The sequence below is a fragment of the Vigna unguiculata genome, chromosome 3 (genome assembly GCF_004118075.2).
Source record: "Vigna unguiculata cultivar IT97K-499-35 chromosome 3, ASM411807v1, whole genome shotgun sequence".
NCBI classification, from domain to species: Eukaryota; Viridiplantae; Streptophyta; class Magnoliopsida; order Fabales; family Fabaceae; genus Vigna; species Vigna unguiculata.
In genome coordinates, this window is record NC_040281.1 from 5981758 (window position 1) to 6009214 (window position 27457).

The window sequence follows — 27457 nt, forward strand, 5'->3', positions numbered from 1 at the left end:
ACAATTGTGTAGACCACGATGAAGCATCATCAAACACCATAATCATTAATTCATAAAAATTTACATCACAGCATGCTCACCTCTTATTACTGTAACAGACAAATATGTAAAAAGATCTACTAATCAATTTCCTTTCTCTGAAAGATCGGAAAGAAATTCACCTTTTTAAAAAAAATTAATCACAATAAACAACGAAAAGCACTACTTGTAAGCATACGTGGACCCCCATAGACGCTATCATCAATTATATTCATAATTCAAAATTTCAAAGTAAACCGTAAATTAGTGTGTGCGTTGATTCAGTAATTCTTGTAATTGTTAAGTGAACAATCAAACACAATGAAGATTCATACTATTGAACCTTACCGTGCATGATAATCTGTCCCTTATGAAATGCTTGGCTGAGCTTCCATGGTGAACAGCACAGCACAGGAGAGAGGCATAAGAAATATTGCTAACGGATGTAAAATTGTGACAGTTGCTCCAATCAACCAAACACAAAATTATAGGTGGCAGATGGGAAAGACACTGCCTCAGTTTCCTTTATCTAATATAATCCAATAATTATTCAATCAACTAAGTATATATAGTACAGATACAATATCGTCAAAAAATTTCTGTCAAAATATGATGAGCAAAAACCACTAACTTTGCTCAAGAGAACTTACTGCACAGTCAGTCTAAAACGAATTTGTTTAAAGCATTTAGTATCTTGACAAGTGACACTTTCCTTTTACATCCCAGGGACCAGGGTGCTACCCTGGCTTCCATGTATTTTGCCATCTCAACCCCAGCGACCATACCATAGGGCGAAAAATTAAATAATCTCTGGATTTTGGTTGTTTTAAACAGGTCATTTTGACTAAAATCAACTACTGCATGCAGGGGTATCATATAGAATACTGATGATTGCCATAGTACACCATTCCCGGCGGTTGAAGAGGTCGAAAACTCGGAGGTGCTGGGGCTTGCTGGGTCAATTTTATTGGTTGATGTGGGGGTATCGGTGCTGGCTGCTGCTGACTTATTTGCATTGTCTGATGGGTGAGAGGCACCATTGGACCCACCATATGAGGTGGGGGTGGTCCCAGTGGTAGAGGAGGGACGCTACCATAACCATATGGAGAAATGACCCCTCCAGTCGATTGCAAATAATGGTGCGAGGATGAATTACCAAGCAATTGATATTGACTCTGTGAAGTTGCGGTTGGATTCTGCAAGGTGGGTTGAGGTACCATAACCGGTGGATATGAATGATTTGATGTGGCAATTAACTGTTGTGAAGACATAAAAACATTTGGATCTGATATAGGTATTGACTGCTCAGGTTTTGACATGGACTCAGAAGTTAGACAAACATTTTTTGCCTCTTCTGCTGCAAATGAAGAAAGAACAGAAGTCATGATCAACTGAGATGATGAAGAAGCAGCTAGCTTATCAGCAACCTCAGCTGCAATTGCTGCGGCTGACTTTTTAGTCGCCGGTTCAGATTTTATTTTCACATCAGTAACAGAAGACGTTGCAGTTGAAGCTTGATATGAAGAATCTTCATCAAGTCGCTTCCGCATGTTGCTAGCCTCTTCTACTTGTGCTTGTGCTACCTCCATACCATCAAACTCAAATTAGTTAGCAACATAAGCAGCAAAAGCGTATCAAAGTTCCTGAAAGAAAGCATAATAAAACGCATACATATAATATTAATGCTCAGCACGAACTTAGGTTACTTCGTATTTGTGAGATAGTGCACTAAGTTGTTGCTATTTCAAAACTCAGTTTATTACATCAAACGCCTTTGCGGTTCCTAAAAGGCATTCCTAAAAGGCATGTCATACACTCACTACGTTCAGAAAGGGTTAAATATTTTTTTGTCCTTAGAAGATTTCATATTTCTCATTTTAGCTTCTATAAAAATTTGTCCATATTTGATCCTTCAATCAATTTCAGTCTCAGGGAGGTACTAAAACAAAATTAAAATCAGAAATCTAAACCTTCATAAGGAACAAAAACATGATTCCTTTCAGAAATAACACCGAATTCCCCATTCTCCTTCACAGTTTAAGCTCTAAAAAAGAACAGTAGAGTTTGCGTACACCATGTACACCTCGGGGAAGGAGGGTCTAATTTACTCTCTAAAATGTTTTACGACTGAAAACACTATTTATGAACATTTTACAAACTATACCAAAATATGGTCCAATTATCTTTTATAGATATATACTAATAAGAGACACATAAGAAAGGTAATTAAATAATGGAAAACCTAGATACACGAAAAATGTATATCACATTTTCATCTCATAAGATACTACTCAAAATAGGACAATCTTCTGATAAAAAGAATCACAATAATAAATACCTGAATCTGCGTCCGAACATTCTCCAGCTCGGATTCCTGATACATAAAACACAACTAATTAGAAGATAGCATTGGGGCTCAAATATCAAACAAATATGAAACCTAATAACTGCTGAACTTGAAATATAAAATCTTATGGAGCACATAGAAACCTAATAACTGCTGAACTTGAAATATAAAATCTTATGGAGCACATAGAAACAAATACTTGCCTGCTCATGCAAAGCTTGCTTTAACTGCGTTACAAGTTCTGCTCTACTTGCTTCAACTACTTTGAGATTTTCTATGCATTTTTTCAAAATATTTTCTTCCTCCACTAATTCCTTAGACAAAGTTTTTCGCTTAGGGTCCTTTACTGAAAAAAAAAAGGAAGTATAAGAATCGTATTTCCAAAAATCATGCGTTAATTTCGTTATAATGATAGCTTACCAATAGAACATGCAATATCAACATTTTTTTCCATCTTCCTCACACGTTGAACAGCTGACTTGCATTTACTCATCTCTAAATCTTCATTGGAATGTTCATTAAGCACTGTATGGAAGGCTGAGACTATTTTTTCTGCTGTACCTCCAATGGACAATTTCTGGATTACATAAAATTAATATGGTTAGCTGTGCAAGAAGATTTGCAAACTGTTTTGAAGGGTGTAAGAATTTAAAAAGAATAGAAATGTCGGACAACAACATTGGGGAGGGGAGAGGCACAAAGGCTCCCATCTCACCGTTTTAATGGAACGAGAATCCTTTTTCACAATTCTGACAGATCGTGATCGCTTTTTGTTGAATTCCAACTGTGGAGGTGCTTCTTCTCCAAATATAGAATTTAAAAGGTTCTTGGTGTGAGATTCAAACACTTTCCTCTCTTTCCATATACTAACCTAAAGTAAGATAAGCACCGAGTTAGATCAAACTGCCTACATTGAAATCAAATATCATGGAATGCAAATCATTTCTCAACATTTATATGCCATAGGTATCAGTTTTTGCATGAAGAAATAAGTCTGCAACAACTTCATATCCAAATCTCAAACCATCCAAAAGCCCCTTTTACCACATTTCTAAGGAATGATTTGAATAGTTGTATTCACTTGTAATTGCTTTAGACCCTGGAAAAGAGCTTACCAGTCTAGAAGATGCAAGCTTTTCTTCATCATCACCATTCTCAAAAACATCCTTAAGTGCTGCGGGAAGAACGCTCAAAAACTCAGTCATAAAATCTTCTCCTTTAGATTTGCTGTTCTGAACGATATCATTTGCAAGATACAGAAGGGGGACTCGATGAACCTTTTCTGAATTTTGAAATTGCTTATTCCATGTTTCCACTACCAGCTTTGCCTCGCTCGAGTGAAATATACACCAATGTGATAACGCTATTAAAAAAGTTAAAGATAGCAGAGTATATATGGCACAAACAATCAATCCATGCACTTCAAAAGATCAACTTAGTACTAGGCAGTAATATTTAGTGTATAATGCTTTGCACTGAGAGCGCAAAACAACTTTACATCTTTATCCAATCACAAATCACCATTAATCTAACTTTTAAGGTAATTATTGTAAAAGTCAACAAAATTACCTATACGGTGATTTGTGATTAGATAACAATGTAAATATTTTATACCATATGAACAGAACCCTTTTTCTTTAAAATTAAACCACTTTTAAAGTAAGAAAAATCAATGCAAAAATACTATTTCAGAACAGAAACTCACTTCAATTTATATTGACGAAGCCCTTACAAATACAGCTTTAAACATACCATAACAACAATATTTTTATCCATAAAACATATGGCTTAGTTAAACTATGGATATGTCAGAGGTAAATAAGTTCTCCAAAACTAGGCTGTCAGAGCACTAGGCAAATCCTTTTAAAGATGGACATTGCTATGGTCAATAATGGGTTTAGGGTCTCAAAATATACAAAAATTAAAATAGATGACAGAAGGATGGCAGTAAAAAGTTCAAGATCCAATTCTTCGTGGGCCTAAAAGCAATAGACTTATGTATAAAGCAAAATAGTGAACTTTATTATTACTATAAACCAAAGAAACAACGGATAAACTTGTAGAATTAGAACCTTAGCATAAAGTCAATTTTACATGGACATTAATTTATTCATCTCCTTGGTATATGGATCACATGAAACAAACACATCTGCGTTCACATACTACTCTGATACCTTTAGCATGATTCAAACAGATAGCCCACAAAGTTCCTTTTCAGTACAACATGTGACTTCACAGATAAACTCCCTGTAGTTGCGTAGCAAGTCTAGTTCTACCTACACACATGACAACTTTATCTTTGTACATTGCTTATCCAAAAAACAATAATAACTTTCTTAAACTTTCACAAAGACAACATTGGAAAGATATTCAAGCCATTCAAACACCAAAAAGAGTCAACAACATACAAATCTAGGGCAACAATTCATATGCCCTTCACAGAATCATTAATCAAAAGTAATAATTCAATAGCTTTCTTATTCTTCCCACATAAACTGAAAATATTGACCAGGTCACAATTACCATGAAACCTAAAGACACCTTTACGAACTAACATGGTAATTCAATTACACCAAAAGCTATTTATGCAGGAACCAATTTCCAATTTAACAAGCCCAAAGCATCTCAACTACATCACGCTGTCTATTCAAGAATGTCATTCTTCCTCTCAGCAGAAACTCTACCACAGATCATTTCTCGTATACTAATCAGTTTCACTGACTTGCAACATATATGTATACAAAAAGAGAGAAACACTTCTAACCCATAACCACCAGTATATGCCCCAATTCGGCGAAGTAATTATACAAAATAAGCACATTTATTCGATAAAATAAAGTAATAAACATTTTTTTCTATAAAAGAAGGATACTTTCAATGCACTTCTGGGTTTTATTGAGCTTGGACAGCTTGTCCGCGAGTATCTCGGAGAAGACTTTACTCATACCAGCAAACCTGCGCGAGAAATTCCATGAGTGAAACCCTAAGAGCCAATAGCCCCAATTGATTAAAGAAAAATGCAAGAACTTGTTAGAAAACTAAAACCCTAGAACCTAATGAAAACATAAAGGAAGAAAGACGTAAGGTACTTGAGAAGTAAGGAGTAAATGAGGATAATTAACCAAAAGCATAGAATGAAGGAGGGAATAGGAAATTGAAGAAGCAGCGGCAATACCAGATGTTGAAGAAGAGCGAAAAACGACTGCGTTCTGGGGGAGAAGGTATGTGTATGAAGAAAAGAAAGAGAAAGAAAGATGTTTGTGAATGTTATAGAAGAAGAAAAGGAGAGAAGAGGATGAAGGACAGCACTAGTAGTTAAAGTTTAAGGTTTGGGATTTGGTTTGTCCAATTGCCGCAAACTCTGTCACTTTGTCTACAATCCCCACACACATGTCATCAACATTTGTTTTCTAGGTTTGCTAATATTCCTTTTATCCGGTTTTCAAACTAAAAGAAATAAATATTTTGCTTGATGACAGTTTAAGAAAAAAAATATAATAAAAACAAATTGTCCATTTAGTTAAAAATAAAAATTTATTTATTTAATTCTATTTATAAAAACTTAATTAAGTTTATTCCAAAAATTTCTTAAAAAATATGTTTGAAACGTAAGTAAAAATTTAACGTAATTAAGTTAAAAAATTATATCAATTAATTTTTTAAGTTTAAAATCAAATATGTTCACTAAAGTTCAAACACTAAAAAAATATTTAATCTTTTTTTATTTTTTATCTTTTATGTATCTTTATACATGATAGAAATGTGCCTCAATGCAATTTATAATGAGGAAAGAAATAATAGATAAATATCACAATTGACTTAATACTTTACTGTTAACTTATAAAAAATTAGTGAGAATGAGTTGATTTACACATTAATGATGGACTTAAAGTCGTGGTCAGTCCTCCATTCTAATTGACTTTATAAGTTACCAAAATAAATGAAAAAAAAAATCTTATTACACAAAATTAATAAATTTAGTTGAAGAAACTCTATGTTAATATCTTATCATAGATTTGAATATATAGTCTTCTATTAATGCTAAAAGATTTGACTTTTTTAAATGAACTATCACAAAAAAATTTGAAGAATATTGAAACCTAAAAATATATATATATACAAAATAATTCTAAACCAACTTATTTTAATCTATCAAGAAAATAAGAAAAATAACTTTAACAAATTAGACTAATAAATTAAATTAAATCATCTCCAAGAAGAAAGTTACAATTTAAACTCTTGTTATATTGGCTTAAACATTGTTTTGATCCTTATTTTTGTCCGTTCAATTTGTGTAATGTGATCATTTCTTTTGTGTGTGTTCAAAAAGATCGTAATTTTTATTATTTTTTGTCAATTTGGTTTTTTTTAGTAATAATGTTTAAATCGTTAACAAAATGTGAACAATGTATGTCACGTGTTAAATGGTTACTTTTTTTTTAATTTTTAATTTAAAAAAAAAGTGTCCACATGTGAAGTCAACATCGTACCACATTATGACAGTGTCATTGTCACGTGTCAAGTTAGTATTAATGTCATGTGTCGTATCTTATATTCAATTCAGTCTTATTTTTCGTTAATTTTGTTCAATTCAATCTCTCTCCAACTTCATACCACTTGTAGGGGTAGTCATGGATTGAATTTTTAATGATCCAATACACATCCATTTTAGATCCAAATAATTGGATCAGATTTTCGATCCAAATCTATTTTTTCAATAAAACTAGTTTGGATTTTTTTAAAATTTATATCTAAATATTTGGATCAAGATTTAAATTCAGTTTAAATATTTGCATCAAATTCAAAATCTATAATCCATTTAAAAAAAATTAAATTAATTTTTTTAAACTTATGTCCTTAATGTCCAACCCACAGGTCTAGGTCCTAGCTCACGTGGACTAGGGCCAAAAAGCCCATAGGGCAAAAAAGCCCCGTTCAGGTTGTTAGACCAGGTCAAGCCGACCCGTTTAAGTCATCAGACCGGCTCGGTCTGGTCTGACTCATCGTGCTGACCTGACACAATTTAGTCGTTGTGCCGGCCTGACCTCACACGGTCTGGTCGGGCTTGCCTGATCTATATAAGTCATCTAACTCGATCCGTCCGAGTTGTCGGGCCGACTTAGCCTGTCGAGTCAGGATAGTCGGGCATGCCCAGACCTACAACATTTATTTGTAGAAGGACCCGTGAAGAAGTTCAAGCTAATGTTACTAAGCAACCACAAGGAAGCATCACCACACACCTCTCCAAGGAAGCCGTGCCAAAACCCTACCTGTACATCACACTCTCTCATATTATATACCTTGAAGGAGGGGTATTTTTGGGATAGTAATAAGTATAGGGTGCAAGAAGAAATTATGAGGGTGCAGAAAGAAATAGCCATTAATTTATTGTAAATTTTTCTCTTGATAACTGATCTAATGAGCCTAAGAATTAGATTGAAGGAACAAAATGAGCCTAAGAATTAGATTGAAGGAACAAAAGACAATCATTTACTTTTGTAATTTGCTTTTTCAGTTACAATTATATTAATTTATTAATTATTTTTGTTCTATTAGCAAAAATAATATGATATTATTTTAACTATCCAAAATTATTAGTAAAAATCCGTACACAGTAACCAGAAGGGTGTATAAAATTCCCTGATGATACTCAATCACATTTTCTTATTTAAATCTTATAAAATAGAAATAAAGAACTAGGGGAGCTATGCGCCACAACATCGACAATAATACACATCTCTTTTTGTAACCAGAGTTTTGCAACTACCAGATTCTGCTTCTGCATCGAACATATCTTCAAATTACTTCCAGTATTGCAACATGCTTCTGAAAAGTATATAGCATAGGAGATATAAGATGTATGCATCTACTCGCTCTCTTCATCGCTGTTGCCTATACTCAAATGATTCATGTTCTTTTCAAGAGGTGGAAGCCCATCTTCAGAATCAGAAGAGTTCTGACTTATATCCTCACCTTCTAGTGTCGCAACTGTTCACGTAACGGCACAAATACAAAACAAATTAGGATGAAATTCCCAAATAACATATTAAATGTATCCACACATAATTTTTCTTTCGTGACAGTAAAACAACAGCTCCTAAAAATTTCTTAAGAGCATTAAAAGCACATTCAAGGGTTCATGTATCACTTTCCAAGAACCAGTATAAAAAACACGTTCACAAATGACGAAGAGCTTTCTGCTCAATCTGCCTTTAAAAAGTTGATGTAATGCAATGCACATGCAGAACAAATTCAGAAAATTATATTTATTGCATTTGGATCAACAGAGCCAGAATCAAGAAATACCTTCTCTGCAGAACATACATAAACTAGATAGAGAGTATGTTCAAACAGATAGGTGTAAAAGGCTAAATAGAACAACCAAAAGGAAGGGGGAAAAGAATAGCCCAATGCACAAGGCTTCGTGATGGAATCCAGGGTTATCCCCAGAATTAGGGAAGGTGTTTCCGAAAAGGGCAGACCAGGTCACAAGCCAGCAAGCTTACTATGGCACTAAAGCAGCAAACAATGTGGAAAGATAGAATACCCAGAAAAAAATATATATTAATATTGAACCCCAATGAGAGACACCCAATTGCTGCACAAGGCTCCTGCTATGATATGGTATGGAGAATTACATGTATACAGCCTTATGGAGTTCGGTGGAGAAAATGTTTTCACTTGCACCATGACCTTGACAAGGTCGTCAGGCAGCAAGAATACCATGCATCAAGGTTTACTCTCACTTGTAGATTACTTGGTTATGGCCACCATTTTGAAAAAAAGATATTACATTTACAAGCAATACATACCTTCCCCATCAGTAGGAGCTCTTGGAACTTGTCTCTCCTGTGATAGCCAAGCATTTTGAAAAGAAATAATTTCAGCACTATTTTGGCATTTGGAGTAGGCCCTCAGTAATTCCCTGCGTTAATGCAGAATAGTCTATGAAATAACGTGCAATTGAGAAATTAGTCGATTGTGTTAGTAATGTATGTGGAAATAAAACAAAATTTGTAATTGTATTTCCTTACAACAATAAGAATGAATTTGTATTTCCATACAAATCCTTGAATTCACCGTAGCATTATATACAATTAGATAAATTGAATTGTGTTAGTACACACTTGATCTCCTAATTATAGCCTGAATACAATCATTCAATCATAAGAAAATTAAAGGACTAATTAGAGGCAATTTAGAAGCTAATGGCATGCTGGATTGCAGCCTAATAATCACAGCAAATTAGTATATCATTAGGAACCTAGATTAGAAAATAGAAAAAGACAAAATATTTCTTGATTGCAATTGCAAAAGAACAGAACACAGAACATAGTTCCATCCAAGAGATAATCCCTTCACAAGTGGTCCGGACCAAAGTCAAGCCAAGCCGGTCTAGGCCCAAGTTGAGTTAAGCCAACCCGGGCCCAAGTCAAGCCAAGTCAGCCTGGACCTAAGTCGAGCCAAGTAGGCTTGTGCCTAAGTCAAGTCAGGTCGCTCGAGCCCATGAATAGAAAAGTTGGCATGGGCCGAGGCCAAAATTGAGTTTGAGACTAGTTGGTTGGACTTGAGTCGAGCTGAGTCGGTTTGAGTCAAGGTCAAGCAAAAGGTTAAGTTGAACTTGCTCAAACTCATGTTGAGTCGAGTCAGCTTAGATCAAGTTGAGGCAAGTTGGCCCAAACCTAGGTTGAGGCCCCAGACCCAAGTCAAGTTGAGTCAACTCGGAACCATGTCAAGTTGAGTTGTCCTATGAATAGGTTGAGCCAAGTCGCCTTGGGCTAAGGTTCAGCCAAGTCGGCCCAGACCCAAGTCAAGCTGGGTCCTATCAAAATAAAGTTGGGTCAGGTTCAAATCAAGTTGAGTGTGGTCAGGCCAAGTCAAGTTGGGTATGTATTTGGCCAATACATCAACATTAAATTAGGTAGGCACCATATCAACTTTAGTACGGTTTATCCCACATCAGGTCTATTAGATCGATCTCGCACATGATTTAATCTAACTGACAAAGTGGATTTAATCTATATTTAATCCAATTTAAATTGAATTGAAAAAATCCAAATCAAGATGATCTAACTAAAATGGATCTCAATTATAGATCCAATTTATTTTATTGGTTCTGATCTGGATTTTGAAAAATCCAATTCATGATCACCCTTACAATTCACAATTGATGCAAAACAGAAAACCCCCTTTTTCATATCCTCCTATTTATTCCAAATTAACCCCTCTAACTAACAGCTGTAAGAGTTGTGAGCTAAATTTCCTCCTCTCCAAACTCTTAACAAGTACCTAGTTATTTACACACGCCTAATCAATTCTAGCATTTTACATTGTTGAAAGAATTGACAACTCAGATATCCCAACTTAATTTTTACAAAAACAGTCTGTCCAAGGTTACATACAAAGAGAGGTTTTACAGCAGTATTCATTCGCAAGTCATGCTTACTTAAGTGATACACTCAACTGAAAGGATCCAATAAACATCAGAAAGGACAAAGAGATAACATTGTAAATTAAGTTCTATTTTATAATCATAAATTCCAAGAGGGGCCTAGAGTGCCCTGTTGCTTTGTTCATTTAACAGGCAGGGATAAATAAATACCCCAAATGTATCAGAAGTGAGAAAAATATAAATAACAAAGTTACATCAACGAATTAGATCATATTCATACCCATTTAGAGACATAAATGCATGACCCCATTTGAACTTCCCGAGCAATAAATTTGCTGTTTTTTCCTCCCCACTGCAAGACCACAGTAAAGAACTTCAACCATATAGAATAGAGAAATGGATAATCTTTAATAATAAATATTAATTCAAATTAAAAAAAAAAAAACTATAACGCACGTTACATTTTTTATCTGCAAACTGCAAAGTAAGTTCACACCTAACCTAAGTCTTTTATCTGGAAAGTTCATAATTTTACAAGTAATGAACAATTGGGATAGAATGATCCCGCACATTTCTAGCAATGATAGTCTAGTATGGTAGCAAATTAGCCCTTCCAAAGACCAAACTATTCAGTTAACTTTTTTGGTTTGGGGCAGTGGAGTGAAAAAATTATAGAGCACATCAGCAAAAAGAAAAAAGATATCATCTAGTCAGAAGCCAGAGACAAAGCCATCGTGGTACCATATTGTCAAAGCAGCAGATAAGGCCTCCACACAGGATAGTTGACACGGACGACCATAATTTACTGGATTTGCTGCTACAAGCCATGGCACTGCAATCGAATTAAAATATGAGAAAGTATTATTACATTCCATGTCAATATAGGCAACCTTAAACATGAAAAAAAAAAAAGCCTAAATACAATGCCACCAGAAGGATTTTTTAAGCATCACAGGTAACTACAACAGTACCCGACTCCAGCATGGATATTTTCATTCAGAAGGTGTATACACAAGTAAACATGTAATATGAAGTATAGAAAACAAATTTTGAATATATTCTTTTCAGCAGTTAAGTCCTTACAGAGACGAGGAGCAGCACAGCGTAGTCTCACAAAAGGCACATCATCTAAGCGGGCCCATGAACAATCCACAACAGCCAAACCCTTCTTCTGGATTATAGCATAATCTTCTCTTGAGACACATTGATTTCCAGCAGGACTGTCAAAAACAGAATCACAGTAAATCAGTAATCACAAATCAGAGAACAAAGGAACTAGCAATATATATCACTACTAAACAGTCAAAAGAGAATGCATTGGTTTAGAAGTTGGACACCATAAGGCCAATTTGATCTTGTTGAGAAATTTTTGCTTTTTCAAGAATTAGGAATTCAAAAATCATGAACTTGTTGACATGTTACATAATGATAAACCACATTCTAGCAAAAAGTATCATTCTTCATGATATAGTGAGAAAAAAGAAAAGTTCCAACAAGATACCTTAAGACAACGCCTCCAAAACCATTACTCACTCGTAACTCCTGTACAAAGTCAACTAAAATCAGTACTGCTAACATATTGAGCATATTTAGATCATGCAAACAGAGTACACTTAATCATGTGATAAATGCTAATCAGATAACGAAGAAAAAAAGATAACAGATACTTGCCTTTAGCATGCCCAGTCTTGAAAGCTTGCGACCAGTGCACCTTTTGGCATCGCATTGCCCAAAATCCTGAGTCAACATAACAAAAAACCAATTACATTCAAAATTCAAAGATACATTACATGGCGTATGAATATAAGATTAGAACGCAGTGACGACATATATAGTAGTATAGCAATACTAAACAAAATTGAAGGAACATTACCAAAATAATTTCTAGCGTTCAGAACTATGAGGCAGCACAGAAATCAATAAAAATATTTCTAAACTTATTTCAAAATGTCAACTTATTAGTTATCATAAAATGTAAGCATAAAATCATCAGTGTAACAGTATCGCCCTGGAATGTGCACCAAGGCAATGCCATCCTTCAAACAATCATTAATTTACATTTGTGTTTACAAAAAAAATAAAAATAAAATATTTAGCACAATAAAAACCATGCAGTAGCCATTGTCCTGTTCTTACCTAGAAAAATAAACTAATAATGAAAAGCTAATAATCTCAGCTAAATTAAAATTACTAAAACGGTTATATGCATACCCACATTGCAAGCTTTATTTTGGGTTCCTTGAGCTCCTCCTCCTCCTCTTCCTCACCCTCAGCATTTTCAACTGTTACAGAAAATATCAAGCGGCGAACACAAACCATGCTATGTTTAAAAAAAAAGATGGAATCGGGAAGTACCTGGCAAAGAGCTTTGACAATCGTCCTCTCTGAAGCAGAGTTAAGTGAATGAATAAGCAAAAAGCGCGTAAATCGGAATAAAAAAAAAAAGAAGGAATCACATGCAATGGGAAAGAACTTACACTAAGAGTTGTTGGTGTCGACTTGATTGACCGCGATGAGTTCTGAATCTCCTTTGTCTGTTATTCCCCATTTCTGCTGAAGAACGCGAACCGGAAATTTGTCACACGCAGCGTATTTTGCTCGTGACACTGATCGCTGCTCTTGTTTTGGTGTTTAGGTTAATATATGTTCTTGTTTTGGGGTGGTGCTCTCAAACAAATTATTCACTTTAGGGTGAAAATTATCAATGTTGATGAATGTATAACGAAGGGTAAAATATGTTAATTCATGATTTAAGGGATCGCGTGTGATATTAAATATTGATATTTTTATTTAGGGTTGAAATTTTTTATTATTTCTGTAAATAAATAATTCATTTGAAAATAGTTTAATATTTAAAATATTTATAACAATATATAAAGGGGATTCTCCTTTTTGTGTTCACTTTTCAAAATACCGATTTTACCCTTTAAATATAATAATTTATTAAATTTTTAAAAATTGACCTTTATTTTTACAAACTTTTTATAAAATCAGATGTTTCTACTTTTTCTCTTCTTTTTTATTTATCAATGGTTATTCTTTTATTTGTTCTGATATATTTCACTTTATTTTTAATAAATATAATTTATATATATATATATATATATATATATATTTAAAAAATACATATACACATGCGCGATAGCGCCTGTGTTACGCTAGTATTCGTAATGTAAAAGCACTGTTATTTATTTGAATATATGTGTAAACTATGGTTTTTGTTTTCTAAAATTATGGGACATTACGATAATAGCTATTTTTGTGATTATAAAATAGATAAACAAATCTATTAAATGGAATTATACCAATCAAATTGCTTCATATTATTCACATAGTTAGTTGTTCATTAAATATAAACAAGTTATGTCATCATATTAAGAAGTATAATTTAATTTAAGATATTTATTTATTATTATTTTTTTATGGTAAGGATTGGTATGAAAATGTAACTTTTAGGATTAAAATGTTCTTTCTTAGTGACAAAGTTTTCTTTAAGAAAAAATATTATTTTTGTATTATATTATTATTTTCTTTATTTTTTATCTTTTAGTTGTGTTAATGTTAGTTTTGTGGTTTATATTAAAGGTGTTTACATAATTGCAAAGAAAAAATGTTGAAGAAAATGAAGACATGTGTGAGCCTCTTTTCAAACTTATTGATACCAGGCAAATAATGCATATTGAGAGAAATATAAGATCTAGAACTAATTTGCATTTTTTTAAATTTTGATTACTTTTTTTTAAATATCAAATTATTTATTTACTTTTTGTTAATCTTAATTTAATTATAATTTTTAAAAAATTGATACAATTTGATTATTTTCAATAAATTTATTTAAATAGATCGAGAATTTTTCATTAAAATTATACCAGTTAAAATATTAAAATTAATTTTGATGAAAAAATTTTGATTTTTTTTAAGAAATTTAACTAAATTAACCAAATTATATTAATTTTTCAAATACTATAATCAAATTAATGTTTAAAGAAATTAAATCACCAATTTGATATTTGATATTTTTAAACGAAATAATTGAGAAAAAAATAATTAAACCTTTATTAAAATTTTAAATAGTTTCTTAAAAGTTTTAAAAGGTTAATTCTTAGTCACCGAAGTCGTTTTTAAGTTTCCAAAAATCTTATCACCCGTTTATTTTTATTTAAAAGACATTTTAAAAAGAAAAAAGAAAAAGTATATATTTAAATTATTTTTAATATTAATTCTTAAACTATACATAATTATTGAATATATTTAAACTTGATAATAATAAAATTATATAAAAACAAGGTTGAGAAAAATATTAATTGAACATTAAATCATTTGTGTCATATATTTACTTTAACTTGGTTAATGTTAATAGTAACGGGAGCACGATAAAAAAAAAAAAAAAAATACTACTACATGTGTAATTTCTCTTATAACTTTAAACTTTGTTAAGTTTTTAATAGTTACTAATATGAAACCTATAAGAGTAGAAATATGGTCTAGTCTGGCAGGTCGATTCACATGTCTACCAAAAAAATGTGGGATAGACCACGACATTGAGTCCGTTGGTCTGCAGGAGCCCAACATGCATGCGTCTGACTTATAGAAGCCCGCAACCTACACAAAAAAAAAAAGTTGTACTTGTGTATATCAGGTACTTCCCTTCTAAACTTCTGCATGAATAACGTTTCAAATTCTTGTATGATTAAAAATGACAAGTATTATGTATTTTGAATGTGTTAAAATTTGAATAATACATGGTGTATGTCAAATTACAAATATGAATATGATGAAAATGTTTAAATATCAATTTATCATTCAACCTCCCAAAGTCTTTGTTTAATTTTGTGAACTTGTTAAAGTTTCCCAATTTAGTGATCATTGAAAGATTTATCATAAGATTTTTTTATTAAAAAAAAGGCAGGCAGGCCCGCTAGCCCACAAATCTGCATTTATGCGGAACGGGTAAGAATTTTCAACCCGCGGAACAAGTCAAGTGCAAGTCGACCTAAACAAGTCGGAGTGACCATATTGTCATCTCTACTTTGTACATTGTTACAATTATTGCTTTCACTTAACTTTTGTATAGAAGTCTATTCTTATTTGCTTGTTTTTTTCAAATACAAACATGAATTATCCTTGCAAACTAAGTTCAATGTCACATGACATCCAGTGCATTTGTGTATGACGTACTTGATCACATAATTCTACTAGATGATGAATAATTATCTCTAAAACATTGATAATAATACATTTGGATTAATATCCAGGGACGAGAAACACAGAGTAATTATGCAATATCAATTTGTTATTAGTTAAATACCATAGAGAAATGAGTTTTAGAAATATATATATATATATATATATATATATATAATATTAAGAGAAAAACTCAATTAATGATAATAAATTAAGGTAATTTTCTTTATAAAATATATTACTAACATTATTTGTTTATAAAAGAATGTCTAATTGTTATAAATCAATCTTATGTAAAAATTTCATATAAAGGGTTTGTTTAAATATAAAATAAATATTGTTTTTACAAGACTAGACAAACCATGTAAGATCGTTAGTGTTCAAGATCTTTCACCTCATTGATATGTCATTTTTTATAGTCACTCTTAAACAATGTATTTACAAAAATATCTAAACTTTCAAGTCGATGTTTAGTTATGCTCATATTTAGACGAATAATTATAGTATTTAAAAAGTCAATTTATCTTGAAGGACTTGCTTATTTATATTATTTCTTATTGAGTTTGGTACTGTTTATGCAACTAAGGGAAATCTAAGTATGAATTAATCATAATTTATATTGTGTTTATCTTTATTCTTTGCTTGGTCATATGTCTTCTCTCCCAATTACCTAGTATAGAATCAAACATGGGCTAATGTAGAGAGGGTGAGGTTGAAAGATCAAGAAAGCACTCAAGGATGATCACTCATGCCAAAAGACATATAGAAACACAAAAACATGTGGTACATTTGGAAACTCGTGTTGAGAAATTAATAAGTCATGTAAAACATATAGTACACTTGGTCGCTAATGCCAAAGACTCATGGACCAAGTAAGTGTATAATGCAAATATTTTAAAAAGCATGTTTTAAAATAATCACTTATTTTAAATATTGATAAGATTTTCCTATTAAAATAAATAAAAGTTTAATTATTTGTAAAGAACAATAAATACATTTTTTTTAATTACATGTTAAATCCTTGATAGATGTGAGATTTTCAATAGAGTCTGTACTAACATTTTGTACTATATTGAGTACTTAATATATTTAATTTATTTTTAATTGAGTATTATTGTTAACTTTTTTAAGTAATTAGGTGATGTGATTGTCAGGTGGTTATCAATTCACCTTATTAATTTATACAATTATAAAATCATAAAAATATAAATTATAATTTTTTAAAACAATTAAATAAAAAAATGACATGTAATATTATGACATGGCAAAATAATAATCACGTTAACCACTCAACATTTACATTAATTAATTAACAGAAAATTTCAAAAATAATTTTGTTGAGTATTCAATAGACCACAAAAGAAATTTACCAGTGACTCAACTAAAAATTTTCGAAACTTCAAACATATTTAAAGTTTATTTTTCAAACATAATAAATTTTATTGTTTTTTAAGGTACAATTTAGACTCAAAGAGTTTGTATGTTTTAATACTATTATTAAATACCACTAGTAAAGAATATCATATAGTTACTGTTTCAATACTATTAAATACCACTTGTAACAATTAATGTACAAGATGTGAGTACCCCATGTGATATTTATCATAACATAAACAAAAACTCTACATATTTGCATAGATTAGTGATATCGTTAAGGTATTCGCTTAAATATTAAGATTAAATAGCTGAAATGTATAAAAACATGTTATTGTACCTCTTATTGTTTAATTAAAACCTTTAACGTCCTCATGGCATTTTTATTTTCATGCTATGTCCTCATTTTATTTCAATTCTACCTTTAAAGTTAAAAATGCAAAAAAGATAAACACTATGACAATGTCTGTATTCTGCTAGTATTATTAACTATTATTAATAATCAACAACCATTTTCCATTAATAAATTGAGTTAATTTGGTTTCGGGTCAAATTTTGGGGTCGGAGTTAAAACAAACGGGTCATATGTCGTATCATCGTTTCTGAACGCAGAAAATTATCAAAATCACAGAACAGAACATACCTGAAAAATTGATGCGTTCATCTGTGTAGCCAAATTAAGCGTGAGTTGCACCACTCTTGCGGAAACGTTCCCTCCACACTCTCACTCACTGGATCCATTCAACTTCTTCACTCTCAATTTCACCTTTTTCCTACTGCCATGTTGCGCAGGTGGGTACCTTACGACTATCCTATATGAACCAACGCGATTTTTTCCTCTTTTATTTTCCATCTCTGGGTTCCTGCTAAATCGTGTTTTTTTCATTCCAATGATTTGATTTTTCTGACCGCTCTTTTTGTTTTTCTGTGACTTCAATTCTTAGGTCCATTTTGCAAATATATTCTCGCCCAGCTCTAAGAACGAACCCCAGACGTTTTGTTTATCAGGTTCTTCTACATTTTATTTTCAATGCAGTTGATGGAATATGGTCTTTATGGTTACCCATATGTTTTATTATTTTCAAAAGCATATTTTTTTGCTTCTTACTTTTCGACCATTTTGTTATCTGCCATTCATTCCAAATGCATCTGGTATACAGAAAGGCGTACATTGGGGGCTATCTAACTTTGGATTCAGATCTTTATGTGTATAATGGGAAATTAGAAAAAGGATAGTAAGGTTGAAAGTAAGAAGAAGATTAATCTAGCGACCTCACTTGTGGTTGTGTCACATGAACAAACACAAAGCTGAAGGCCAAAATAAACTTTAAGAGCTAGGTAAGACTTGGGAATTACGTAGTCCTAAAGTTGAACCCAAACTAAATAGCCTACCATTAGTGGGCAAAGATCATAGAGGCCTCAAGTAACAGAAACAAATTAAGAAACTGAAGCCCCAAAAATTACCAAGATGACCAAAATGTATATATGATGGAAAACATAGTATTAAATAAATAAGTTTACAAGTCTCAAGGTTAATCCTAATTTTTGCTGCTGCATGGACGACCCTCCTTGGTTGGAGAAAACTGATGTTTGAAGCTATTTGCCGCTGAATATGGCTTTTTTCGAGCTATATAGAGACCAATGTTTTTGTTACTCACTAGGTTAGACTTTTCAAGAGTGACAAAGCATTGACAGAGTGTTCATTATATTCTATAATTGAATCATGAATCGTATCGTGTATCAGAGAGCCTAAATTTTGAATCGTGAATCGTACGATTCATAAACATTTTTAAACATTATAAAAATGTAACATATACTTAAATATATAAGATATATAAATGTGCAAAGAGACAATTAAGAACAAAATAACCTCACAGTGAAATAGAGTGATTGTATACATGTGTATATACCACATTATTTCACAATTTCAGCAACATAGCCTTCAAAAAACAATGTGGTTGCTGGATAAGTTTCCTTTAACTATGGCTATATGCTTCTACAAAAAATCTACATTATAGCAATCCAAAAAATAAGTTGCTTCATCAAGATGTCCCAGCAAGGAATGACATCTTTCTTTGTCCCAGCAAGATGTTGTTTCATCCTTGCTATGCCACCCCAACAAGTATGAGAACAAAACTTACACTTCACTTGTAATTTGTTTGGTGGAACACTATCACAATAATTCCATGTAATATTAACTTCTCGTTTTGTGTTTGATTTACTCATGTTTGAAGCCCAAAAACAGACCCCGAAACATGAGAAACCTCCCTACACAGAACATACACAAAACAGAGGACACCGCACCACGACACAGGCACCACCAAAAGCGCGAACACCACTGCGTCACCACTGCTCAACTACCGCGCCACCACCGTGCGACTACTGCGCGACCACGACACGACTACCACATGACCGCGACGCTCAAACGCAGATAGAAATGAAGGAAGGAATGAGAAAGGAGAGAAGAGAGAGACGAAGGGAATAGGCAACGTGAAGGAGATGACCTGAATTAGCGCGCGAAAATACAAAAGGGAAAAAAATTAGGGTTTCAAATGGGTGGGTCGACCTGACCCAATTCAGAAACCAATTTTAACCCATATCGTGTTTCGAATCGCGATTCGTACGATTCAGGCTTGTATCGTATCGTATCGAACATGATTCATGAACATAAACGATACAACATGCGATTCGTGTCACCAAGCACCCGTATCGTATCGTGAATCGTACGATACTTACTACAATAGGTTTCAATCATGCATTGCACTTCATATTCTCCTGGCTACAAATTTTTTTATTCTTTTCTTCTACATTTTCCATATAGTGCACACACAATTGGTTTGTTTTCTATTAGATTTTGCTCCATATTCACTCATGATCATTTTTATGGATATTTCTCTCTACATAAAAAAAGATACAGATATATGTATATCCAACAATCTATTGGAAGTGTTTACAAATTAAAAACAAAACTATAATGGTGATGGGACCTCTGGCTACTAACTGATGCATAGGATGGATATAGGATTGTTTTGCTTGGGGTAAAGTACTCAATAGGTGGTTGGATTTCAGAGGTTGTATGCTCAAATGTAGATAGTTAATAGTTGTGCTACGTGCAAAGTAGGAAGAGTATATTACCTGGAAAATGTAGTACTTTTGTAGTTACCATAGAAAGAATTGTTTAGTTCAAATAGCAAAATAACCTTGAGGATCTTAGGATATTTTAAGCAGGAAGAGTACTTTTTGGCATTTTAATGGGATTGTCACTTTTGCCTGCATGTATGCCCCTGTTGCTATGTTGAATCACGAGTAGAAGCATTATGCCCTCAAATGAAAAATCTGAGCTGTCTGGATATTTAGTATCTTTATTTTTATATCATACGTTCAGTTTGATTTGAACTAACTTGTAGTAATAATTCCGTAACTACAATCTGCAGCACTGAATGTTGGTTGATGAAATATCAACAAGAGAATGAACTTAATTAGTACAGACGAGAACGTTACAATGGTTGAGTGGACATATTACATAAGTAGACAAAGTAAACTTTGGAACAAATGCATGAAAGAAAGATAGGGCACGTTTTGTTGAAAGAATAGTAGAATCTCGCTTTAGGTAATTAGGATTTGTGTGAAAAGATCAGTAGAATCCCCAATTAGAGTAGTAGATTGTATGGGGACTGCTTAATCTACTAAAGGCAAGGGAGGATCGAGAATAATTGTAGGCGAAACAGTTAAGAAATATTTAGAGACCAGTGGTTTGTCTCTTGACCTTATTATTCCACCATTTAATCCATTTAGCCAACCCCACTTACTGGGATGAAGCTTTGTTGACATTTTTATAGCACAATTATCTATGAATTCATATACCAATGTATTGTAAAATTGGTGCTATTTTTACCGGTTGCTATTGCTATTGTGTTAATTTAATTATAGATATGTATGACAAGAAGGTGTAGTGGAAGTAAATACATTCTTCTTGCTATAAAGGAACAATTTATTGTATTATATATGTACTAAAAACTGCTTAGGTTGTTGATTTAGTAGTCCTTATTTCCAATTTGGATTACATTCAAATTGATTCTATAACAAACAACAATCTATGCCACTGAATATTGATTGTTAATATATCAACAATAGAATGGTTTTAGTTCAATGTTTCTCTCTTTCCTAGAGTTTAACGATTACCTTGTTTTCTTTATTACATAATTCAGCAGATACCTTTACATCTATCTTCACAAAGGAATTTCTCAAGTACATCAAAAGCAGGTGGTGCCTCAGCCTCTGGGTCTCCGGGCAAGCCACCTGAGTCTAGTGGGTCTCTGTCAAAGTTTTTCATTGGAAGTGTAGCTTTAGGTGCTGCTTTTCTGGCAGCGTATCAAACTGGTTATTTGGATGACTATCTTAAGAGAGACCATCATAGTGTTCCACAGGAAGCTCATGTCAATGCAACCATTGAAGAATTGAAGACTGTACAACATTCAACGGACCAGTTAATTTCACCTGATGAGAAATTAAACAATGAAAATCCCACTGTACAGCTTGCAGAGGAGAAAATTGATACCCATTTTTCACAGCCAGAAGCTGTAATAGAAGATCAAGTGGATAAGCTGAGTCCTGTGCAAGACAAATTTAATATTGCCGAAGATGGTATTGCTGCTCCAAAAGAAAAAAAATTGCCTGAACATCCTCAAAGCAGTATAACATCTGATGATCCAAGTAAAGAATCTGTTGTGCAATCTGATGGGATTATTGGAATAAAAAGCATTGAGGCAGACAATACCACAATACCAGAAAAGGGAGTTCAAAATACATTCACATCTGCGCAGATCAGTTCAGTTCCAAATAAAAATGGGACAGAAAATATTCCATCAGTGCAACCAGAAATACAACAATCAGAGGAGAAAAAAGAGGTACTTATGAGTTGGTATAAGCTTGATATAATAGTTTAATATCATGGTTCCCTACCATTAACCAAGGATTTTTTTGCCTGTTAATTTTTTATTTCTAAAATAGATTTTAACATTTATTTCTTTTTATCCATTACAGAAAGCACGAGGCAAATATATAGAGCAACAACCCACCCTCCTTGAGGAGTATCACTTGAGGAATAAGTCAGAAAGAAACCCTGCAGCCTATATATATAGTCATGGCTTTAGTGAAAATAACCATTTCCCTGAAGGAGAAGAGGTATTTCAGAGTCTTATTATTATTTATTTTTTTGTGGTCCATTTATTTATGATCTTAAACATACTTGAAGTCTAACATGTTGAAACACTAGGCACTTAGTGGTGCAATGGATGAGTTGAGAGGTGGTTATGTGTCTAAGGATGGGAAACTGGTTTTTGATTTCTTGCAAGCCATTCATGCTGCTGAGAAAAGACAGGCGGACTTAGATGCACATGTTTTTAATGAAGAGAGGAAATTGTTGAAGGTTTGGCCTATGACATACTATTCTTTGTAACTCATTCTCTAAATTCTTACAAGTGTGTTTACTATTTGTAGCATTTTGTTTTATTGATCAGCTTTGGAATCTTTGTTTAATTAGGAAAAATATGAAAAGCAGTTGAAAGATGCAGCTGCCATGGAACTTATGCTCGCTGAGGAGGCTGCAATGTTGGACAAGGTAAAAAGCCTTTTGGCATTCTCTTTTTAATTTGTATTCAATTTAACATATTTTTTGTTGTTGGTTTTTGTGTCAAATAATTGTCTTGGTATAAAGACCTTGAGCCAGGTTGACTTTTGTCTTGAATAATTGGGTTGGAATAACATGAGTAAGAAAGACTTGTAGAGAGATTGATTCTGTTATTAAAATAGAGAATAATTCCTGTATAAGCGGCGATGGCTGGCTGATGGTTTTGTTGTTCAGTTTATAAATTTAACTCAATCATAATTACTTACTCTTGATTCAGCAAAATAGTTCATACTAAAATTGAAGCTATACTACTATATAATTGTGAAGCTTGTTTTGTAATCAGAATTCAATTTGAAGTCTGATCAAGTTGAATAATTTCTTTTATGTGTTGTTTACCTTTCCTTGACAATTCCTCTCCAGACTAACAGAATCCAATTCCATTAAGTTATTAAGTCTATCTTTCCTCCTTTTTTTCTTTTCCTTTTAATACTTTTCAGGAGCTAAAAAGAGAGAGAGCAAAAGCAGCCCTTGCCATCAAGTCACTTCAAGAAAAGATGGAAGAGAAATTGAAGACAGAACTTAAACAAAAGGTACATATTTAGTTTTTTGTTGGTTTTAAAATACTGTTTTCTCATTTTCTCTGCATGGCTGCTGTTACTCTTATCCGTTATTATATAATACTCCTCTATCCATAATAAGTGTCACCCCAGTTTTTTGGACATTAATGAAAAAGTAATAAATAGATACTAGGAGTATAAGTGAAAATATCACATACAAAACTAAAGTGACGTGTATTTTGGGACTTCTTTTTTTCTTCTTACATGATACTATTATGGGAAGGAAGGAGTATTTGTTAAAATAATGTATATCTTTGATGGCAGGATATTGAAGCTGAATTGAAGTTGAAACAAGTTCAGGAATTAGCAAAGACAGAGTTAAATGCAGCCATAGCAAATGAGAAGGCAGCCCAAATTGAAAAAATGGCTGAAGCAGAAGTTAATGTGAGATTTCTGCTAAAATCAAGCATGTGTAGATCACTTTTAAATTTTCATATCTTGATTTCATTTAATTTATAGAAAAGGGTATAATTTGGATAGGTGTCATCTAGAAGAATAAAATAGCCAGAATAGTTTTATACGAGTATAGAAAATTTCTATAGCTATTATACTAAGACCTTTTAACAAAGGTTTTGGAAATTAACTCATGGCATGCAAAAACAATGTCTAATCTAATTATTTTTTTAGCTGTCTCCAGCAATTTTTATCAGATTATAATCAATTATAACTCTTCTTAGTAGCAACTGCATTCTAGTCATCAGCAAGTTTCTGAATAGAGACAAATTAACTCAATTATAACTATTTGTTTGAGTCTTTTATGATTCCGCGAGACCTTTCTGTACATCCAAAGCAAAATGTTTTCAAATTATTTGCGGAGAGCTTTCAGTACAGCTGCACATGACCTTGAACAGAAATGTGAAATGTATATAAGTGAATTTCATTTCAAATACTTTTTGTCTACGGACCTCTGTTGCTCCATCAAAGGATGAGCCATACAGCTATAGTAAGTAGATGTGATTGTGGTGGATATTTGTTTTGTCAGTTGACACCATTATTTTCTTTTCATCTATGTGTTGTTAGACAAGTACAGCATGGTTTTCTTGAAATTATGGGGAAAATCGTTTGGTTATGCAACCTTAACCTTCTAAGAATTGATCAAGGAACATTCATGTTGATAAGGACAACACACTGGGTAAACTATTATTAATTGACTCCATGTTTTAGCTAGCAAGGCTTGACTTGAAATATTTATTAATTGACAAACTTGTTGACTTTATTTCAGTCGGAGTTACAATTTAACTTGATTACAAAAAAAATTCCTTCCATTTCTGTAGATAAATGCCCTATGCATGGCATTTTATGCTAGATCTGAAGAAGCCCGTCAAAGTCATGCTACACAAAATTTTGCTTTGGTAATGTTTCTATTTACCTGTTTCTTTATGCTGTTTTTATCCATCTTTCGTTCAAAGGGCTTAGTGACAAAATATGGGTTTATATTATTTTATTGATTTTTCCAGCCCTGCTTACCAGTTTCTTTTTTTGTGCTTGGATCCTGCAGAGAGCACTTGCATTGGAAGATGCACTATCTAAAGGATTGCCAATTGAAAGAGAAATAGCATCTTTGCAGGCTAATCTTGGAGGCATAGATAAAGATTCAGTTTTGGATTTGGTGCTAACATCCCTTCCTGAAGAAACACGAAATAATGGCACAGACACGCAACTGCAGTTAAAGCAGAAGGTACGCCGTCTGTTGTTAACTTTGCATGGAGTTTTGGATTATTTGTTTGTTCTATATAAGATAAAATTGGCAAGTTTCTTCTGCAAAATGTTGTTACTTTGACCCCGTAAAACTTTCATTTGATTTCCTTAATTTCCATTACTGATCAATCGCATTGGTTATGTTTTTGACATTCTGTAATGCTCCTATCATATTAACCTTCCACAGTGACGAATTTATACAAAACAATTAGTATTAATCTAATGAAGCAATTTCTGATATTATGTAACTGCATCAATTCTAGAATGAATAATTTACTTCTGGATTTCCATCATAAAGATTTTGCATTTGTGCATATTCTATTGCAGTTTGAGGCCTTAAAAGATAGTGTGCGACACTTCAGCTTTTTCCCACCGGGAGGGGGAGGTATACTGGCACATTCTTTGGCACATGTAGCATCCTGGTTGAAGGTATGTGAATAACTGACCAATATGCTCTTATTGATTTGAAAATAGGTCTCTATTTAGGCACAATACACGTATTTATATTAACTTTGTTTATTTCTTCCCCTTGCCCTAACTCCTCCCATTCTCTCTTCTATTGACCTCATCCTATGTCTGACTTTGGACGATCCTCAGGTTAGGGAAGACGACCAATCGGGTGACGGAATTGAATCTGTCATCAATAAAGTAGAGAGTTATTTGGCCGAAGGAAAACTTGCTGAAGCAGCAGATTGTCTAGAAGAAAGTGTGCGAGGCACAGAAGCTGCAGAAATTGTTGCAGGTTGGGCGAGGCAAGCAAGAAACAGGGCCATTTCTGAGCAAGCTGTGCTACTTCTTCAGTCCTATGCCAGTTCCCTTAGCCATACATGATTCTCAATTTTGAATATTTACAAAACCATTTTGATTCAACACCTAAGGTTGCACAGATTATCTTTGGCGGATTATGCCAACGGAATTAGTGACCAACAAGGATAACAATTAACGTTTTTCTTTCAAAGCAGCTGAAATTCGTTGATTCTGTGATTTCTATGCAACTCCAATGGCTTTGGAGTTTTGACTCAACTGATATCAGGCTCTGTATAATTTTGCCTTTTATTTTCCTCAAAACAACAAAAACGTTGCATTGCAACCTTTTGAGATCTCAATAATATACCAGGGGCTTTCAGTTCAATTCAAAGAATAGTTTTTCTTTTTTGTGTTGACTGATCATATTTTCTTGGTCCTGTCATGAGTTTTACCAGTTCGGAGACAAATGTCGCTTCTGATACTCTTATTTCTCGTTCGATCAATAGGTTTTTACACACGAACCTTTCTGGTTATTATTTAGTTATTGTAATTAATATAGTAATGAAAGTATCATACTATAATATTTTTTAGCAATATACACATGTTTTGTTCAATCCAGTTGATAACTTCACGATGCTAACAAAAGTTAGTATACAAACATGCTTTTATGATTATGGATGCTAAACATGGTGGTTAGAGATGTCAACGTGATCCATGAGTCAATACTAACTCCTATATAAGTTTCCATATTATTGATATGAGTGGGTTGAAAAGGCTTTGATCCCGAGAGTTCCCACATAAAATGTTAAGATTAGAATTAAAGTAAGTTTTACTTCACTACAAGACTTTAACTCTGAATATTTTAAATTATGAATTGATAACTAAATATTTTATGTTAATTTTAAGTTGGTCCTTACTTATTTTTATTATTTAAGGTCTAATCTAACTTGTTCAATTGAGTCAATTCAACTTAACTTGGATTTGAATCGATATAAAATTTTTTAATATGGGTTCAAACTTAGTCAACATTGTCTTAGCCTGAATTAACATGATATGATCTAAACTTAGCCCGACATCAACTTGACATGGGTCAAGTTTGACTCGATCTGATGTTAACCTAACTCAACTTGGTTCGATGTGGGATTCACTTGATTTGATCAAAGATGAGTTTGACTAGCTCAACCAAAGGTGGACTCGATTCAACTCAATTTGAAGTGGACCAAATTGAATCAATTTAATGTGGGCCCAACATTGACTTCATTCGATTCGACCTAATCCTACTTTAGTCAGCTTGACATGGACAAAATTTAACTCAATCCAATGTGGGACTTAACTAGGCTTGAGCCAAGCCTAACTTTACTTGGCTATAGGTGGGCTCAACTTGATTCAAGTAGAGGTGAGCTTGCCTCTACTTAGCATGAGGTGGACTGACTTGACTTGGTTCGAGGTGG

The 27457-nt window shown here is 33.0% G+C and overlaps 3 protein-coding genes across 4 annotated transcripts; 1 reads left to right on the forward strand and 2 right to left on the reverse strand.

Annotated features, from left to right (window-relative positions):
• Positions 1–630: 630 nt before the first annotated feature.
• Positions 631–5750, reverse strand: LOC114178496 (regulation of nuclear pre-mRNA domain-containing protein 1A). Its single transcript, XM_028064433.1, has 8 exons — positions 5541–5750; positions 5238–5320; positions 3481–3728; positions 3081–3236; positions 2786–2942; positions 2569–2711; positions 2357–2392; positions 631–1601 (listed from the first exon to the last, which is right to left on the reverse strand). Exons 2-8 carry the CDS (start codon positions 5308–5310, stop codon positions 891–893), a joined length of 1524 nt encoding a protein of 507 aa, XP_027920234.1. The 5' UTR covers positions 5311–5320; positions 5541–5750; the 3' UTR covers positions 631–890.
• Positions 5751–8009: 2259 nt separating this feature from the next.
• On the reverse strand, positions 8010–13472 carry LOC114176476 (ribosome biogenesis protein TSR3 homolog). The gene is made up of 10 exons (XM_028061524.1): positions 13235–13472; positions 13113–13141; positions 12969–13039; positions 12429–12494; positions 12259–12299; positions 11841–11977; positions 11499–11589; positions 11038–11109; positions 9178–9290; positions 8010–8353 (listed from the first exon to the last, which is right to left on the reverse strand). The coding sequence occupies exons 1-10, from the start codon at positions 13303–13305 to the stop codon at positions 8232–8234; spliced, it is 813 nt and encodes a 270-aa protein (XP_027917325.1). The 5' UTR covers positions 13306–13472; the 3' UTR covers positions 8010–8231.
• A 4400-nt stretch (positions 13473–17872) lies between these two features.
• On the forward strand, positions 17873–26397 carry LOC114178603 (MICOS complex subunit MIC60). 2 transcript variants are annotated; one of them, XM_028064608.1, is made up of 12 exons: positions 17873–18107; positions 18260–18323; positions 21524–22222; positions 22359–22499; positions 22591–22743; positions 22858–22935; positions 23442–23534; positions 23826–23945; positions 24836–24913; positions 25060–25239; positions 25587–25688; positions 25857–26397. In XM_028064608.1, the coding sequence occupies exons 1-12, from the start codon at positions 18097–18099 to the stop codon at positions 26088–26090; spliced, it is 1953 nt and encodes a 650-aa protein (XP_027920409.1). In that variant the 5' UTR covers positions 17873–18096; the 3' UTR covers positions 26091–26397. The 2 variants fall into 2 exon arrangements, with proteins under 2 accessions (XP_027920409.1, XP_027920410.1); XM_028064609.1 differs by having other exon boundaries at positions 21527–22222.
• Positions 26398–27457: the final 1060 nt, after the last annotated feature.

Excerpts from the sequence above, each read along its gene's own strand:
- LOC114178496 (XM_028064433.1), bottom strand. The coding sequence starts at position 5,310 with ATGAGTAAAGTCTTCTCCGAGATACTCGCGGACAAGCTGTCCAAGCTC. Across the intron at positions 3,729-5,237 it reads AACCCAGAAGTGCATTGAAA|CGTTATCACATTGGTGTATA; the intron begins GTATCCTTCTTT and ends CTTTTTTAATAG. Across the intron at positions 3,237-3,480 it reads AGCTTGCATCTTCTAGACTG|GTTAGTATATGGAAAGAGAG; the intron begins GTAAGCTCTTTT and ends ATCTTACTTTAG.
- LOC114178603 (XM_028064608.1), top strand. Across the intron at positions 18,324-21,523 it reads CCAGACGTTTTGTTTATCAG|CAGATACCTTTACATCTATC; the intron begins GTTCTTCTACAT and ends TACATAATTCAG. Across the intron at positions 22,223-22,358 it reads AATCAGAGGAGAAAAAAGAG|AAAGCACGAGGCAAATATAT; the intron begins GTACTTATGAGT and ends TATCCATTACAG.
- LOC114176476 (XM_028061524.1), bottom strand. The coding sequence starts at position 13,305 with ATGGGGAATAACAGACAAAGGAGATTCAGAACTCATCGCGGTCAATCA. Across the intron at positions 12,495-12,968 it reads AAATAAAGCTTGCAATGTGG|GATTTTGGGCAATGCGATGC; the intron begins GTATGCATATAA and ends ATGTTGACTCAG. Across the intron at positions 11,978-12,258 it reads TTTGGAGGCGTTGTCTTAAG|TCCTGCTGGAAATCAATGTG; the intron begins GTATCTTGTTGG and ends TGTTTTTGACAG.